Raw genomic sequence first — 19,222 nt, forward strand, 5'->3', positions numbered from 1 at the left:
AGCATTTAAAAAATAATGTTGAAAATTGTTCTTGTAATGTTTGAGTCCTTTTAATCAATTAATTGCTTTTTTTCTACAATAATTGTAGACAGCTGAGGGGTAATCAAGTTTAAAATATTCAATTTTACTTAAGCATTTTAGATTATAGAACTGTACTTTGAAATAACAACATTGTGTATACCATTTCTTGAAGCATCCAAGAAATAAAGGCTTACATTATATAAAAACTCGTTGGTATAAAAAATGAGAATAATTAGTTGATTCCCAGTATAAAGAGATTATCATGCTTAGAATTATAGCTTTTCAATTTAATAAGTTCTATATGACCTAAGTTAAATATTGGTTTTTATTTTTTAAATGTGATCTTTGACTTTGCATTTAAGTTTGAAGAGTATATTCATTTCACACGAATAAGGCTCACTGAATCATTAGCAAACATGAGCAGAATACTTTTTTTTTTAAAGTAACATCTTTATTTTGGAATAGTTTTAGATTTACAGGAAAGTTGCAGAGATGGTACACAGAGTTCACATATACTCCTTACCCAGTTTTCCCTCTTATTAACATCTTACGCTATCACAGTTCTTTTGTCAAAACTAGGAAGCCAGCATTGGTGCATTATTATTAAATTCCAGACTTTAATTTCATAATGACCCTTTTCTGTAACATGATCCAAACTAGGATACCACATTGCATTTAGAAAAGGAGCTTTTAAAAATAATTCAAATTATCTAATTTTTGGATACGTAGAAATGATATGCTGTAAGTTTCAGGGGAGCAAGAGTATATATATATATATATATATATATTTTTTTTTTTTTTTTTTTTTTTTTTTTTTTTTTGGTCAGCATCTATATCAGTACTTGTTATCTAGCAGGCACTCAGTGAGTATTTGCACGATTGAATGAGTCTGTGACACATACTGTGAGATTATGTACTTTGAAAGTAAAGCCCTTGAATCTGCCTCCCTCGTAGAACTAAAAAAGTTTTGTTGAATCTCTGTGTTTCTTCACAGCTTTCTTTTTGATTACAAATAGGTAGAAATCTTATAAATGATTGAACTAAACCTGATTGAATATATTAGTGAATGTAAAATGAACTGATGTTAAAATATATGTACATTTTTGGCAGAATATATGAGTCATTTTATGACTAGGGGACTGTTATAGCTACATAGCTTTCACCATTTTAAGCAATATTATTAACAAAAAGGAGTATTTATATTCTGTATATGAACTTATTAGACTAGCATATTCAACCTTTATACCATGGATAATCTGTTACAGCTGTTTTTGTTGCACCTGTTTTCCTGCTTCATAATTTAATTTCCCGAATCTTAAAATTGGCCTTGTTTCTATCAATTCATCATAGTAATGAAAGTTCATTGCCATTTAATACTAATTTGACTTACTTAATATTCTTATATTGTTTCATAGCTCACTGAAATGCAAGCTGAGAGTAGTTACTACAGCCCTCAAAAAGTAAAATCTAAAGAAGTATTGTGTTGGGAACAAGAAGGAACTACAGTTGAGGTAATCCCATCAACATTGAATATACTTTGAAAAATCTTTGTAATGGTCCTTAAGGTTAATATTTAATAAATACAGGTTTTTAAAATCATAAATAGTATATTAAAAATGTATTTATAACTTTTTATTTCTGTTTTAGTGATCAGTAGTATTAATTGAAATAATTATTCTTTAACAAAGATTTTACCGTAATATGCAACATTAATTTATTCTTTCATTTTTTCATTTGACTTGTGTGTGCTCGTATGTACGTGTGGATTAATGTTCTTGAAGTGCCAGTCATTGAGGATACAAAGGTTTGAGGATACAGAGACAAGTAAGATGTTTCTTATTTTAATAGGATGTGTGATCTGAGGAGAATAAATATGGAAAGGTCATAATTCTACAGATGTTTCAGCTAATTTAGAAATTCTGCAAGGAAAGCTTGTAAAATTTTTATTGAAATTCAGGTTCATAATGCTTCCTTTCCTCTTATAGGCCCTTATGATGGGAGAGCCTTTCTTTGATTGCCAGATTGGTTTTGTAGGTTGCAGAGCCATGTGCCTTAAAGGAATTATGGGTGTTAAAGATTTTGAAGAGAGTATGAATAGAAGTGAAACCGTAAGTCAAAATCTCCCCTTTTCTCCATTTTTTTTTTTTTTTGGATAGAATGTAGGGATAATGAGGTGCTTATTGAAGTGTTTAACCATACCAAAAAATCTGTTAGACTACATATATCTTTGGCTTGAGAGGGGAACTTTACTATTTTCCCCTATAAGAAATTATAGAGCTCAGGGGAATTTAGAAAGTTGGTAGTACTTAACACCTGGACAGTAGTTCCAAGTACTTTCCAATTCATAAATGTTTCTTTCTTGTTTATGGCAGCTACTTGGAGTTCCTCTTTGGTTTGTTATAATGTTCTTTGCCAAAATAGGCAGTGAAAATGGAGACAGCATGCCTTGTCTTTTTACAGGACCTCAAGTTGTAGTGTGATTTCTATTGACTACTGAATTGGTATTATAAAACCAAGGTTTTATTTTCTTTAACTGTCTAATGATTTTTTCTCTTGTTCAAAAATTCTGCATTCATTTTCAGGAAGCCTGTTTCTTCATTTGTGGTGAAAATTTGAATATGAAAGGTTTGACATACCTCACAAATTCATTGTTCGATTACCGAAGCCCAGAAAATAATGGTACTCGTGCAGAATTTATCTTGGATGCAGCTAATCATAAGGTCAGAGAATATATATTTGAGCCAAATTCTAGGTTGTGCTGGGGTGGACACTTTGTGTGAATACTTGTGATTGATGTTTCTTCTCCAGTAATATATTCTGAATGCTAGTTGTTTATTGAAACATCTAGCATATCTTTGTCCACCTTCTATATCTAGAGAGGTTTAAGGAGTGCACAAAGATCTCTACTTTTATATAGCATGCAGCCACAGTTAGTTTATCCATTCCCTACTGTTAAAATAGTCATGGAGGAAACATGTAGAATTATTTCTTTTAATTTCAGTTACTTTTGAAGTGTGGGATTAATGAAAAGAAGTGAAGAATTTAACATTTTACTATATGTAGTGTTTGAATTTTTCATATAAGATTATATTAATGTACTTTTTATGGAATAAATTTAAAAACTCAAAAAAAGTTCCTGAAGATTAGTATAATAGAATCAATGATTTACATTGATTCTACAGACTTACTTTTATAGTTGAAAGTAAAGAATTTAATTTTTACCTGCATAATTAACATACATTTAAAAATATTTTAGTATATTTTTAGTGTTTGAACTGTTTCACATAAGTGTACTGAAATATTAAGGATTAACTGTATTTGAGAGTATATATTAGACCGTTTTGTGATGGTGATAAAGGTCAACACCATACTGCCCTACTCTATTGTAGGTATTCATTAACCAGACATTATTGACAAAGTGGTCAAATTGTCTAGTAGAATTATAGATGTCCTTTTGTGTGGTCCATAGTAGAGGTAACACTACGTTTTTTAGAAGCCAATTCTTTGTGTAACCTCTGTTCTTCTTTCTGTTTTGGTAATCCTTTGAGTTGGTACACATTCTCCATAAGGATATGTGTCTAATTCTTGATCTTTCAGGTTTTAAACTCAAAAGTCTGTTCTATACAATGTATGTTCTGTTTGCTTTGCTTTGTTGGCAGGAGACATACACTGAGATAGCTGGAATGCAAAGGTTTGGGGCTTTTTACATGGATTACCTGTATACAATGGAGAACACCAGTGGCAAAGGTACTGGTTTCTTTCCTTTATATTTGCTTTTCCTTGAACAACAGAAACAAAGACTTCTTCAGAAACAATTGGTCCTTGACTGATTGTACTCTGTTACATCAGAGTTACCTTCTGTTACTTTGTGGAGTGGTTTAATTTTAATGTCATGTTAGAATTTTCTTAGATTCTTCACATTTTTAGTCCTTTCTTTGTGCAGCTGATTGAAAAGATTTTTATATAATCAACTAGAATTAGTTCTAATATGTACCAAATATTAAAAATTTTGATACATCAAATTTCATATTAAGTTGTCAAAGAGCATAAACATTTCCTTTTCTGTATTAAATATATTTTGAAGGTTATATAGATCTTTTTATTAAAAAAAGAGTTTGTTGTTTCAAACAGAAAAGTAGAAATATATTCTTCTAGAAACTACGGACAGTCTTTTATTATTTTATTATGTGTTTCATTTTAGTAATCAAATGATTTCAGAAATTTAACTATACTATGTTGTGCTTATCATTCCAGCCTTTTTCATATTGAAAACTTAGTCAATATAGGGTCACCATTTTTTGGTTAATTTTTCATATTTCAATAAATGATTTCCTTGTTTCAGGTGATGAGTTAGATATTGTGAATGCAAAGAAGACCAAAGCATTTCTCAAGAAACCAATAGGTAGTGTTCATGCACTTAAATAAGTGATTCTAATATAGCATGTTAAGGACAGTAATGTAAACAGACAGCTAAAAGAGGTCCAGGTGAGAAGGGGACTACCTTTGTCTGTGGGGTTGAAGACTTCACAGAGGAGTTGATGTTGAAGGATCGTTAAGTTTGTTAGATGAAAACAGAAGGAAAGAACTGTAATTTTCTACTTCCTGCTTTCAAAATGGATTTCTAAATGTTGGTGTTCTCATTGGTCAAACCTGGATTCACTTCTTTCCCTAAAATCTTCCTGAAGTAATCTTATTCTTTTTCATGGATTTGAGTACCTTCTATATGTTATTGGTGTCCATATTTGTATTTTTAGTCCAAACTTATTCTTTCAGATTTAGAATTAAATATATCCAGTGCACACTTGACATTTTTACTTCTGTGTCTCACAGATATCTCAAAACTGAATATGTTGAAATTGAATTATTAAAACCCTCATGACTACCCACTACTTCTCCCCTATTTTCAGTGTTCTCTTACTGGAAAATTTTTCTACTGTCTTCTAATTGCACAAGCTGGAAATTTGGGAATCTTGACACACTTCTCTCCTGGCATCCAACCCATCAGTGCATTTTGTCAAATTTTATCTCTAGAATCTATCTAGAATCTGTCTTTTCTTAAGCTTCACCATTAATGCTCTCATCCAATCTGTTATCATCTAGATTCTAATAGCTTTTTTACTGGCTTTCTCCTTCCACTCTTGCCCTCCTATAATCTATACTGCAATCAGACTGGCTTAATTCTGTGCTTAAAATCTTCACTGCCTTCGCATTGCTTTATTTAAAAATAAAATTCAAATAGTTGATCAGATTTTGCTGTTGAGTTACTTGGTAGATAATGATAACCACCAAGGAAGATAGAGACACAAAAGGAAGATTTCCGGAGGAAAAGATGTGGTGTTTTTTTTTTTTTTTAACATCTTTATTGGAGTACAATTGCTTAACAATGGTGTCTTAGTTTCTGCTTTATAACAAACTGAATCAGTTATACATATACATATGTTCCCATATCTCTTCCCTCTTGCATCTCCCTCCCTCCCAGCCTCCCTATCCCACCCCTCTAGGTGGTCACAAAGCACCGAGCTGATCTCCCTGTGCTATGTGGCTGCTTTGCACTGGCTATCTATTTTATGTTTGGTATTGTATATATGTCCATGCCACTCCCTCACTTTATCACAGCTTACCCTTACCCCTCCCTATATCCTCAAGTCCATTCTCTAGTAGGTCTGTGTCTTTATTCCCATCTTACCACTAGGTTCTTCATGACAGTTTTTTTCTTAGATTCCATATATATGTGTTAGCATACAGTATTTGTCTTTCTCTGTCTGACTTACTTCACTCTGTATGACACACTCTAGGTACATTCACCTCACTACAAATAACTCAATTTCGTTTCTTTTTATGACAGAGTAATACTCCATTGTATATATGTGCCACATCTTCTTTATCCATTCATCCGATGATGGACACTTAGGTTGCTTCCATCTCCTGGCTATTGTAAATAGAGCTGCAATGAACATTTTGGTACATGACTCTTTGAATTATGGTTTTCTCAGGGCATATGCCCAGTAGTGGGATTGCTGGGTCATATGGTAGTTCCTATTCATAGTTTTTTAAGGAACCTCCATACTGTTCTCCATAGTAGCTGTACCAATTCACATTCCCACCAGCAGTGCAAGAGTGTTCCCTTTTCTCCACACCCTCTCCAGCATTTATTGTTTCTAGATTTTTTTTTTTTTTTTTTTTGCGGTACGTGGGTCTCTCACTGTTGTGGCCTCTCCTGTTGCGGAACACAGGCTCTGGACGCGCAGGCTCAGCGGCCATGGCTCACGGGCCCAACCGCTCCGCGGCATGTGGGATCTTCCCAGACTGGGGCATGAACCTGTGTCCCCTGCATCAGCAGGTGGACTCTCAACTACTGCGCCACCAGGGAAGCCCATGTTTCTAGATTTTTTGATGATGGCCATTCTGACCGGTGTGAGATGATATCTCATTGTAGTTTTTTTTTTTTTTTGTGGTACGTGGGCCTCTCCCATTGCGGAGCACAGGCTATGGACGCGCAGGCCCAGTGGCCGTGGCTCACGGGCCCAACCACTCTGTGGCATGCGGGATCCTCCCAGACCGGGGCACAAACCCATGTCCCCTGCATCGGCAGGCGGACTCCCAACCACTGCGCCACCAAGGAAGCCCTCATTGTAGTTTTGATTTGCATTTCTCTAATGATTAATGATGTTGAGCATTCTTTCATGTGTTTGTTGGCAATCTGTATATCTTCTTTGGAGAAATGTCTATTTAGGTCTTCTGCCCATTTTTGGATTGGACTGTTTGTTTTTTTGTTATTGAACTGCATGAGCTGCTTGTAAATTTTGGAGATTAATCCTTTGTCAGTTGCTTCATTTGCAAATATTTTCTCCCATTCTGAGGGTTGTCTTTTGGTCTTGTTTATGGTTTCCTTTGCTGTGCAAAAGCTTTGAAGTTTCATTAGGTCCCATTTGTTTATTTTGTTTTTATTTCCATTTCTCTAGGAGGTGGGTCAAAAAGGATCTTGCTGTGATTTATGTCATAGGGTGTTCTGCCTTTGTTTTCCTCTAAGAGTTTGATAGTTTCTGGCCTTACATTTAGGTCTTTAATCCATTTTGAGCTTATTTTTGTGTATGGTGTTAGGGAGTGTTCTAATCTCATACTTTTACATGTACCTGTCCAGTTTTCCCAGCACCACTTATTGAAGAGGCTGTCCTTTCTCCACTGTACATTCCTGCCTCCTTTATCAAAGATAAGGTGACCATATGTGCGTGGGTTTATCTCTGGGCTTTCTATCCTGTTCCATTGATATATCTTTCTGTTTTTGTGCCGGTACCATACTGTCTTGATTACTGTAGCTTTGTAGTATACTCTGAAGTCAGGGAGCCTGATTCTTCCAGCTCCGTTTTTCGTTCTTAAGATTGCTTTGGCTATTCGGGGTCTTCTGTGTTTCCATACAAATTGTGAAGTTTTTTGTTTTAGTTCTGTGAAAAATGCCAGTGGTAGTTTGATAGGAATTGCATTGAATCTGTAGATTGCTTTGGGTAGTAGAGTCATTTTCACAATGTTGATTCTTCCAATCCAAGAACATGGTATATCTCTCCATCTATTTGTATCATCTTTAATTTCTTTCATCAGTGACATAGTTTTCTGCATACAGGTCTTTTGTCTCCTTAGGTAGGTTTATTCCTAGATGTTTTATTCTTTTTTTTGCAATGGTAAATGGGAGAGTTTTCTTAATTTCACTTTCAGATTTTTCATCATTAGTGTATAGGAATGCCAGAGATTTCTGTGCATTAATTTTGTATCCTGTTACTTTACCAAATTCATTGATTAGCTCTAGTAGTTTTCTGGTAGCATCTTTAGGATTTTCTATGTGTAGTACCATGTCATCTGCAAACAGTGACAGCTTTACTACTTCTTTTCCGATTTGGATTCCTTTTATTTCCTTTTCTTCTCTGACTGCTGTGGCTAAAACTTCCAAAACTATGTTGAATAAGAGTGGTTAGAGTGGGCAACCTTGTCTTGTTCCTGATCTTAGTGGAAATGATTTCAGTTTTTCACCATTGAGGACGATGTTGGCTGTGGGTTTGTCATACATGGCCTTTATTATGTTGAGGAAAGTTCACTCTATGCCTACTTTCTGCAGGGTTTTTATCATAAATGGGTGTTGAATTTTGTTGAAAGCTTTCTCTGCATCTATTGAGATGATCATATGGTTTTTCTCATTCAATTTGTTAATATGGTGTATCACGTTGATTGATTTGCGTATATTGAAGCATCCTTGCGTTCCTGGAATAAACCCCACTTGATCATGGTGTATGATCCTTTTAATGTGCTGTTGGATTCTGTTTGCTAGTATTTGTTGAGGATTTTTGCATCTATGTTCATCAGTGATATTGGCCTGTAGTTTTCTTTCTTTGTGACATCCTTGTCTGGTTTTGGTATCAGGGTGATGGTGGCCTCATAGAATGAGTTTGGGAGTGTTCCTCCCTCTGCTATATTTTGGAAGGGTTTGAGAAGGATAGGTGTTAGCTCTTCTCTACATGTTTGATAGAATTCGCCTGTGAAGCCATCTGGTCCTGGGCTTTTGTTTGTTGGAAGATTTTTAATCACAGTTTCAATTTCATTGCTTGTGATTGGTCTTTTCATATTTTCTATTTCTTCCTGATTCAGTCTTGACAGGTTGTGCATTTCTAAGAATTTGTCCATTTCTTCCAGGTTGTCCATTTTATTGGCAGAGTTGCTTGTAGTAATCTCTCATGATCTTTTGTATTTCTGCAGTGTCAGTTGTTACTTCTCCTTTTTCATTTCTAATTCTATTGATTTGAGTCTTCTCCCTTTTTTTCTTAATGAGTCTGGCTAATGGTTTATTAATTTTGTTTATCTTCTCAAAGAACCAGCTTTTAGTTTTATTGATCTTTGCTATCATTTCCTTCATTTCTTTTTCATTTATCTCTGATCTGATTTTTATGATTTCATTCCTTCTGCTAACTTGGGGGTGTTTTTGTTCTTCTTTCTCTAATTGATTTAGGTGCAAGGTTAGGTTGTTTATTCAAGATGTTTCCTGTTTCTTAAGGTAGGATTTATTGCTATAAACTTCCCTCTTAGAACTGCTTTTGCTGCATCCCATAGGTTTTGGGTCATTGTGTCTGCATTGTCATTTGTTTCTAGCTATTTTTTGATTTCCTCTTTGATTTCTTCAGTGATCACTTCGTTATTAAGTAGTGTATTGTTTAGGCTCCATGTGCTTGTATTTTTTACAGATCTTTTCCTGTAATTGATACCTAGTCTCATAGTGTTGTGGTCGGAAAAGATACTTGATACAATTTCAGTTATCTTAAGTTTACCAAGGCTTGATTTGTGACCCAAGATATGATCTATCCTGGAGAATGTTCCATGAGCACTTGAGAAAAATGTGTATTCTGTTGTTTTTGGGTGGAATGTCCTATAAATATCAATTAAGTCCATCTTCTTTAATGTGTCATTTGAAGCTTGTGTTTCCTTATTTATTTTCATTTTGTATGATCTGTCCATTCGTGAAACTGAGGTGTTAAAGTCCCCTACTATGAATGTGTTACTGTTGATTTCCCCTTTTATGGCTGTTAGTATTTGCCTTATGTATTGAGGTGCTCCTATGTTGGGTGCATAAATATTTACAATTGTTATATCTTCTTCTTGGATCGATCCCTTGATCATTATGTAGTGTCCTTCTTTGTATCTTCTAATAGTCTTTGTTTTAAAGTCTATTTTGTCTGATACGAGAATTGCTACTCCAGCTTTCTTTTCGTTCCATTTACATGGAATATCTTTCTCCATCCCCTCACTTTCAGTCTGTATGTGTCCCTAGGTCTGAGGTGTGTCTCTTGTCGACAGCATATATATGGGTCTTGTTTTTGTATCCATTCAGCCAGTCTGTGTCTTTTGGTGGGAGCATTTAATCCATTTACATTTAAGGTAATTATCAACATGTATGTTCCTATTCCCGTTTTCTTAATTGTTTTGGGTTTGTTATTGTAGGTCTTTTCCTTATCTTGTGTTTCCTGCCTAGAGAAGTTCCTTTAGCAGTTGTTGTAGAGCTGGTTTGGTGGTGCTGAACGCTCTCAGCTTTCGCTTGTCTGTAAAGGTTTTAATTTCTCTGTCAAATCTGAATGAGATCCTTGCTGGGTAGAGTAATCTTGGTTGCAGGTTTTTCTCCTTCATGACTTTAAATATGTCCTGCCAGTCCCTTCTGGCTTGCGGAGTTTCTGCTGAAAGATCAGCTGTTAATCTTATTGGGATTCCCTTGTGTGTTATTTGTTGTTTTTCCCTTGCTGCTTTTAATATGTTTTCTTTGTATTTAATTTTTGACAGTTTGATTAATATGTGTTGGCATGTTTCTCCTTGGATTTATCCTGTATGGGACTCTCTGTGCTTCCTGGATTTGGTTAACTATTTCCTTTCCAATATTCGGGAAGTTTTCAACTATAATCTCTTCAAATATTTTCTCAGTCCCTTTCTTTTTCTTTTCTTCTTCTGGGACCCGTATAATTCGAATGTTGGTGCGTTTATTGTTGTCCCAGAGGTCTCTGAGACTCTCCTCGGTTCTTTTCATTCTTTATTCTGCTCTGCAGTAGTTATTCCTACTATTTTATCTTCCAGGTCACTTATCCGTTCTTCTGCCTCAGTTATTCTGCTATTGATCCCATCTACAGTATTTTTCATTTCATTTGTTGTGTTGGTTATCATTGCTTGTTTCCTCTTTAGTTCTTCTAGGTCCTTGTTAAATGTTTCTTGCATTTTGTCTATTCTATTTCCATGATTTTGGATCATCTTTACTATCGTTATTCTGAATTCTTTTTCAGGTAGACTGCCAATTTCCTCTTCATTTGTTAGGTCTGATGGATTTTCATCTTGCTCCTTCATCTGTTGTGTGTTTTTGTTTATTCTCATTTTGCTTATGTTACTGTGTTTGGGGTCTCCTTTTAGCAGGCCGCAGGTTCGTAGTTCCCGTTGTTTTTGGTGTCTGTCCCCAGTCGCTAAAGTTGGTTCAGTGGGTTGTGTAGGCTTCCTGGTAGTGGGGACTAGTGCCTGTGTTCTGGTGGATGAGGCTGGATTTTGTCTTTCTGATAGGCAGGTCCATGTCTGGTGGTGTGTTTTGGGGTGTCTGTGGCCTTATGATTTTAGGCAGCCTCTTTGCTAATGGGTGGGATTGTGTTCCTGTCTTGCTAGTTGTTTGGCATAGGGTGTCCAGCACTGTAGCTTGCTGGTCGTTGAGTGAAGCTGGGTGCTGGTGTTGAGATGGAAATCTCTGGGAGATTTTCGCCATTTGAATATTATGTGGAGGTGGGAGGTCTCTTGTGGACCAGTGTCGTGAAGTTGGCTCTCCCACCTCAGAGGCACAGCACTGACTCCTGGCTGCAGCACCAAGAGCCTTTCAACCATACGGCTCAGAATAAGAGGGAGAAAAAGTAGAAAGAAAGAAAGAGGATAAAGTAAAATAAAATAAAGTTAGATAAAATAAAATAAAGTTATTAAAATAAAAAATAATAAAAATTTTTTTAAAAGTAAAAAACAAAACAAAAAAACGGATGGACAGAACCCTAGGACAAATGGTGAAAGCAAAGCTATACAGACAAAATCTCACACAGAAGCATACTCATATACACTCACAAAAAGAGGAAAAGGGGAAAAAATAATATTTCTTGCTCCCAAAGTCCACCTCCTCAATTTGGGATGATTTGTTGTCTATTCAGGTCTTCCAGAATTTCAGGGTACATCAAATTGATTGTGGAGATTTAATCTGCTGGTCCTGAGGCCGCTGGGAGAGATTGCCCTTTCTCTTGTTTGTTCGCACAGCTCCAGGGGTTCAGCTTTGGATTTGGCCCCGCCTCTGCGTGTAGGTTGCCGGAGGGCGTCTGTTCTTCGCTCAGACAGGACTGGGTTAAAGGAGCCGCTGTTTCGGGGGCTCTGGCTCACTCAGGCCACGGGGAGGGAGGGCCATGGGGTGCAGGGCGAAGCCTGCGGCGGCAGAGGCCGGCGTGATGTGGCAGCAGCCTGAGGCACTCTGTGTGTTCTCCTGGGGAAGTTGTCCCTGGATCCTGGGACCCTGGCTGTGGCTGGCTGCACGGGCTCCCGGGAGGGGAGGTGTGGATAATGCCCTGTGCTCGCACACAGGCTTCTTGGTGGCGGCAGCAGCAGCCTTAGCGTCTCATACCCATCTCTGGAGTCTGCGCTGTTATCCGTGGCTTGCACCGGTCTCCGGAGCTCCTTTAAGTAGCGCTTTTAATCCCCTCTCCTTGCGCACCAAGAAACAAAGAGGGAAGAAAAAGTGTTTTGACTCTTTGGCAGGTCCAGAGTTTTCCTCGGACTCCCTCCCGGCTAGCCGTGGTGCACTACCCCCTTCAGGCTGTGTTCACGCCGCCAGCCCCAGTCCTCTCCCTGCGCTCTGACCGAAGCCCAAGCCTCAGCTCCCAGTCCCGCCCGCCGTGGTGGGTGAGCAGACAAGCCTCTCGGGCTGGTGAGTGCTGGTCGGCACCGATCCTCTGTGCGGGCATCTCTTGTCTTTGCCCTCCGCATCCCTGTGGCTGCACTCTCCTCCGTGGCTCCGAAGCTTCCCCCTCTGCCACCCGCAGTCTCCGCTCATGAAGGGGTTTCTAGTGTGTGGAAACCTTGCCTCCTTCACAGCTCCCTCCCACCGGTGCAGGTCCCGTCCCTATTCTTTTGTCTCTGTTTTTTCTTTTGCCCTACCCAGGTACGTGGGGAGTTTCTTGCCTTTTGGGAGGTCTGAGGTCTTCTGCCAGCGTTCAGTGGGTGTTCTGTAGGAGTTGTTCCATGTGTAGATGTATGTCTCATGTGTCTGTGGGGAGGAAGGTGATCTCTGCATCTTAGTCTTCCGCCATCTTCCCCCTCAACTCACAAAAGATGTGTTGTGAGGTACCCGTGGACATTGGTAGAGATGCTCAGGAGTCAATTATATGTATTAGATTTCCTCCACTACAGCATTCGTATGAAACCTTTGGTAATCTGAAATGGTGTAAAGTGAAGAAGCTGTTACCTTAGGACAGATCTTGTTAACTGATGTGCAAAATAAATTGAGAAAAGCGCGTATGCTCAAAGACACAGTTCAAAGCTGTGGTGGCTTGATATTGAGATTCTGAGTATAGTTCCTGGGGAAGGAGTTTGCTGGTGCCACTCTAGACGCTAGTGGTGTGCGCTGCCTCTGTAATGTTTCACTGCAAAACAAGTGGTGAATGCTGTTTTCACCTTTTTGTTGTAAAAGTGAATATTCTCTTCACATTTATTTTGGTTAGGGAAACAGATCTTTTGTAAAAGTGAAATGGCCTAAAGCTAACTTTTGAAAAGCAAGGGATACCTGCATATGAAAGTACAATTCAGAAGTCTGTGTTCTAAGGACTTTGCAAATTTTTATTGTGTTGTAGTTGCCAAATGTAAGCTGGTAGGTTTCCTCTTGTTTAGTATGATGTCTTACACATGAGCTGTGAATTTGGTATTTTGTGAGGTGGAGTACAAAGTAGTCTGCCTATCAGGTAAAGGAAACCCCTCACTGAAAATTTTATTTGTATATATTTGTTTCTGAAGTTTTTAAAAGATTAAAACATGATTTATATTTGCTAGGGTGCTTATATATTTTCTGCCTTAGAAGCTGGTAGTTTTCTACTTTCTGAATTTTTCACATATTCCATTCCTGTGAATATTGTGCATTTTTGTATAGATATCTTAGTCTTTAACTTTTTTTAACCAAAATGTTAGATCATAACATACAAACAGAAAAGTTCTATACATTTACGTACAGAATAGCAAAGAAATAGAAACACCTGTGTATTCCTCACACAAGCCAAGAAACAGGACAGTGTCAACATTGCTGGTCTCCTGTGTGTTCCTTTTCCATCACAGTCTTTTCCCTCCCTCATTGGAAGAAACTGCTCTTCTTAGGCTTGTGGTAATCATTTTCTTGCTTTTGGTTTACTGCTTACACAGATACTTTCTCAACTGTGCAAGCAGATAATTTTTTTGAGTAAATAATAAGATTCCACAGTTAATTTAACTTGTGAATGTCACATGTTCATTAAAAATGTGTTCATTCATTCACCCAGTAATCTGTTTGCTTGTTCTTTGCCTGCTTTTTGGTAGCTGCTTTTATATGTGTGTTTCTCATTGTGAATCTATATTCACTGATAATATAGTGATGGTGATAATGGCTAATATTTATTGAATGGTTTTAAATGTAAGGCACTCTTCTGAGTGTTTTACATGTAGCAGCTAACTTAATCTTCATAATAACCCTATAAGTCAATAACAATATCCTCATTTTCCATATGACGAAACAGCCAGTCCTATACAGGTTTTGTAACTTGGCCAAGATCACACACCTATTATGTGGAATTTGAACCCAGCTAGTTTAAACTCTACAGCTTGCATTGATAACTACCATGTTCAGATTTTCTTCTTTCTTGGATTACTTGAAACAAGAAATTTGTGGAATTTTCAGTATTTATAAACCTAAGAAAAGTATTTTGAATTCTTAAAAGAGGTTAATTTTGAATTCTTCCAAGAAATATTTTATTTAAAATTCTTGGTTTGTTGTGATGACATTTATTTGTTTCTGTAGTCCAAGTTATCAAAAAGTGCCCTAAATTTTATCTTAGGTATCTAAATGCATATTAAACTAATAATTTTACAAAGTTTGTAGTGGATTCTGAAATTTGGAAAGCAGATTTGATTGGTGTGCTTTAAGTAAGTTCATGATAGTATTGACTTAATGTAAAAAACTAGTAAATGCAGTGAGAAAAAGAGCTTGTATTATTTATTTTTGTTGTGATAAATGATGTCGTAGTACTTTACTCACATTATAAAATGACATATAAATAAAAATTCGGTTAGTAAGTTTCTTGTGCTGCTGCTTGATATTAATAAGCATTCTGATAATTCATTTCTGTTTTGCTACTTGAAAGCACTCACTGTTTTAGAAACTAAATTATTTCTTATTAATATAACTTTAAATATTATTGTTGTAACTTTTAGTCTTTTTTATTTAAGAAGTTATTGCAAATGTTTTTATGGATCTAAAGTAGATAGCTGAAAACAACAGGAATATTTTAGAGACATAGAGATAAAATTGAAACTATTTAGTTATTGGATTGAGGAAAAGGATGAGAGACAGGCATCATGGTTCATTACCCTTTTGAATCCAGATGTCTTGGGAGAGTGTTGGTGTTAATTTAGGGGAATGTTGGAGTAGAAGCATCTGTGTTTCCTAAATTATTCTATCTAAGGATTAATTTTCTAGTTCCTGGGTTAGTGCTACTTTTTTTCTTTAAAGGATGGGTTTTATACAGAGACTCAGACTCATAAGGTATAAGTTAAATACAAGCAAACTTTAATGAGAACCATTGGGGAAAGAAAGTAGGTGAATTTCTAGTAAAAGAAGACATGTAGGCATATATAGTTCTCACGAATGAAAGTAGAGTTCCTTGTGCACTGGCACAGATGGTTGGTGGAGTTGTTTTTGTAGCTTGCAGATTCCTCTTCACATAGGGAGAAGAATCATTTTCTATTAATAGGTATAAAGGTATGGGCAGATGTAGGCAGTACAGGTTCTTTTACCTCTGGCTCTCCTGGAGAGACTGGCAAGTCCTTCATTTTAATTAGGCTAACTTGATATTGTCTTGACTCTTAATAAGAATAGGCAAACATTCAGGGGTCTGGAGTGACCAAACTTATTGAGGGTGAGCACAAGTAAATACCTTGCTGAAAAGATGTAGCTAAAAGCCAGTCACAGTTTTACATTTTAGATAAGCTACTGGCATTATATTCAAGTTGCATTATCTGAAAAAAAGAATAGAAGCCTCTAGACTTCTATTGTTTTAGAGACAATCTGATGTCTAAAAGAAGGGTCTTCTTGTAAATTGACATTTTTTAAAGAAGCCTAATAGCCTCTAAAGGACTCAAAGCAGGATATTTTCCTTGTCTTTGAATATTTTGATTTGCAACCAGAGTCCTTCTGGTTATCTTCAGGCTACCTCATCCTAACGGGTAACTCTAGAAATGTCTGGTTTAGCTATGGAAAGTAGCATTTTTTTATGTTAATGGTATGTTATTTATACCTAATTTATAATGTGACTCTTATTTATGTATATCATAAAATATGTTTAAGATTAACTTTGTATGTTTTATTTGTGACGTTTAAGTCTGTGTGTAGTCATCTTGTTAAGAATATATGAGGACTTCCCTGGTGGCGCAGTGGTTAAGAATCTGCCTGCCAATGCAGGGGACACAGGTTCGAGCCCTGGTCTGGGAAGATCCCACATGCCACAGAGCAACTAAGCCCATGCGCCACAACTGAGCCTGTGCTCTAGAGCCCGCGAGCCACAACTGCTGAGCCTGCGTGCCAGAACTACTGAAGGCTGTGCGCCTAGAACCCATATTCCACAACAAGAGAATCAACCGCAATGAGAAGCCCGCGCACTGCAACGAGGAGTAGCCCCCGCTCACTGCAACTAGAGAAAGCCTGCGTGCAGCACAGAAGACCCAACGCAGCCAAAAATAAATAAATAAATTAAAAAAAATTTTTTTAAAAAAGAATATATGAATAATAAATTTAATTATTTTTTTCGTCTCTGCTACTGTGACTAGAGATTGAACTGGACTCCTTTGTTTGAAATGAAGGATATGTATTTTTGAAAAAGTTACTAAAAGGTGTAGATACAGAATTTTTGTTTAACTGGGCCTTCCTAGATTCTAAAGGTAGTAAATGCTGGAAAGGTTTACTTCCCTATTTTTTTTTGAATAAACATAAGACTTAAGTAAAATTTACTGTATGTTATCACTTAAAATGGTGAATTTGTATATTAAAATCAAATCTCAAAGGTGTGGACAGGTTAGATAAGGAGAAATACCTGTAGGTAGTGCTAAGATTTTCTTTAGAAGACATCCTTCGTTCCTCGTGGACATATGGGCAGATAAGGGATTGGGGAAATTGGATTCCACCCTGTGGAGCATGGCCATAATGATTTTATTCTGGAAAAAGTTCAAAGCGAGTAATACCTATTGTTTACTTCCATGGTCATTAGAAAACTCTCGAGGCACCTTTGAACATGTAGCTTTAAGCAATCAATTTTTCCGTGTAACTTCAAAGATAAAATAGTAAAATGCAACTTCTTCGAGAGTCTGCTTTCCCAGTCAACCTAATAGTATTGTGTATAGAATTATTAGGTATAGGCCAATTAGGTTTTAGAGAATAATATTTAAGAATGACCATTTCAATTTATAGCACATCTTATAACATTAAATAGATAACAGGAATCAATTGTTTTTCAAATCAACTGTTTTTTGTTGATAATACCTTCTCATCTACATAAGGAAAAATATAGATCAGCAGGGTTCTGTGTATCCAGTTGATGTAGAATTGGTTTTAAGGCATTAAGCTCTAAGCTAAAAAGATAAGAGAAATATTAAAATATATATTTGGTATATCTGATTGATGCTTACCTATTAATATAATTTTGGCTTCTTGTAGGTTCTGCAAATCAACAAGACTTTTCTTCAGGGAAAAGTGAAGATTTGGGAACACTTCAGGAAAAGTCTACCAAAAGCCTTGTTATAGGTCCTCTTGATTTTCGCTTGGATAGCAGTGCAGTACATAGAATTTTAAAAATGATTGTTTGTGCCTTGGAACATGAATACGAACCATATAGTAGACTAAAACCAGGTTTGTTTTTGGCTTAATTTTGAATCTCTTGCCAGTTGATCTGAATGACTGTATAATCCAATTTGTTGTATTTTGCTAACTTAACGTTTTTAGTATGTTTTGCCTATCTGATTTTCATATATTTACTTGTTAATTTAAAGAGTAAACTTACATGTGGAAGTTATAGGAGAGGTTGGTATTCCAAAACTATTTGCATAAGTATGTGCTTTTTTTGCCAGCATTTGTCAGTATTTTATTTTATTTTATTTTTTTAACATCTTTATTGGAGTATAATTGCTTTACAATGGTGTGTTAGTTTCTGCTTTATAACAAAGTGAATCAGTTATACATATACATATGTTCCCATATCTCTTCCCTTTAGTGTTTCCCTCCCTCCCACCCTCCCTATCCCACCACTCCAGGTGGTCACAAAGCACTGAGCTGATCTCCCTGTGCTATGCGGCTGCTTCCCACTATCTACCTACCTTACGTTTGGTAGTGTATATATGTCCATGCCTCTCTCTTGCTTTGTCACACCTTACCCTTCCCCCTCCCCATATCCTCAAGTCCATTCTCTAGTAGGTCTAGTAGGACACAGTCTTTATTCCTGTCTTACCCCTAGGTTCTTCATGACAGTTTTTTTTTCCCTTAAATTCCATATATATGTGTTAGCATACGGTATTTGTCTCTCTCCTTCTGACTTATTTCACTCTGTATGACAGACTCTAGGTCTGTCCACCTCATTACAAATAGCTCAATTTCGTTTCTTTTTATGGCTCAGTAATATTCCATTGTATATATGTGCCACATCTTCTTTATCCATTCATCCGATGATGGACACTTAGGTTGTTTCCATCTCTGGGCTATTGAAAATAGAACTGCAATGAACATTTTGGTACATGACTGTTTTTGAATTACGGTTTTCTCAGGGTATATGCCCAGCAGTGAGATTGCTGGGTCATATGGTAGTTCTATTTGTAGTTTTTTAAGGAACCTCCATACTGTTCTCCAGAGTGGCTGTATCAATTTACATTCCAACCAACAGTGCAAGAGGGTTCCCTTTTCTCCACACCCTCTCCAGCATTTATTGTTTCTAGATTTTTTGATGATGGCCATTCTGACTGGTGTGAGATGATATCTCATTGTAGTTTTGATTTGCATTTCTCTAATGATCAGTGATGTTGAGCATTCTTTCATGTGTTTGTTGGCAGTCTGTATATCTTCTTTGGAGAAATGTCTGTTTAGGTCTTCTGCCCATTTTTGAGATAGGGTTGTTTGTTTTTTTGATATTGAGCTGCATGAGCTGTTTATAAATTTGGGAGATTAATCCTTTGTCAGTTGCTTCATTTTCAAATATTTTCTCCCATTCTGAGGGTTGTCTTTTGGTCTTGTTTATGGTTTCCTTTGCTGTGCAAAAGCTTTGAAGTTTCATTAGGTCCCATTTGTTTATTTTTGTTTTTATTTCCATTTCTCTAGGAGGTGGGTCAAAAAGGATCTTGCTGTGATTTATGTCATAGAGTGTCCTGCCTATGTTTTCCTCTAAGAGTTTGATAG

The 19,222-nt window shown here is 36.6% G+C and overlaps 1 protein-coding gene across 12 annotated transcripts in view; it reads left to right on the forward strand.

The window, feature by feature from the left end:
- The window catches only part of VPS13B (vacuolar protein sorting 13 homolog B), a 798,456-nt gene that overhangs the window by 75,611 nt on the left and 703,623 nt on the right, over positions 1-19,222 (forward strand). For all 12 annotated transcript variants that reach the window (XM_059994971.1, XM_059994970.1, XM_059994972.1 and 9 more), the window contains 5 exons: positions 1,437-1,532; positions 2,007-2,129; positions 2,604-2,741; positions 3,681-3,768; positions 17,498-17,689. In XM_059994971.1, coding sequence (XP_059850954.1) covers positions 1,437-1,532; positions 2,007-2,129; positions 2,604-2,741; positions 3,681-3,768; positions 17,498-17,689 — 637 coding nt within the window. The remainder of the gene's footprint in view (positions 1-1,436; positions 1,533-2,006; positions 2,130-2,603; positions 2,742-3,680; positions 3,769-17,497; positions 17,690-19,222) is intronic.

Source organism: Delphinus delphis, chromosome 17 (assembly GCF_949987515.2).
Source record: "Delphinus delphis chromosome 17, mDelDel1.2, whole genome shotgun sequence".
In the NCBI taxonomy this organism is placed as follows: domain Eukaryota; kingdom Metazoa; phylum Chordata; class Mammalia; order Artiodactyla; family Delphinidae; genus Delphinus; species Delphinus delphis.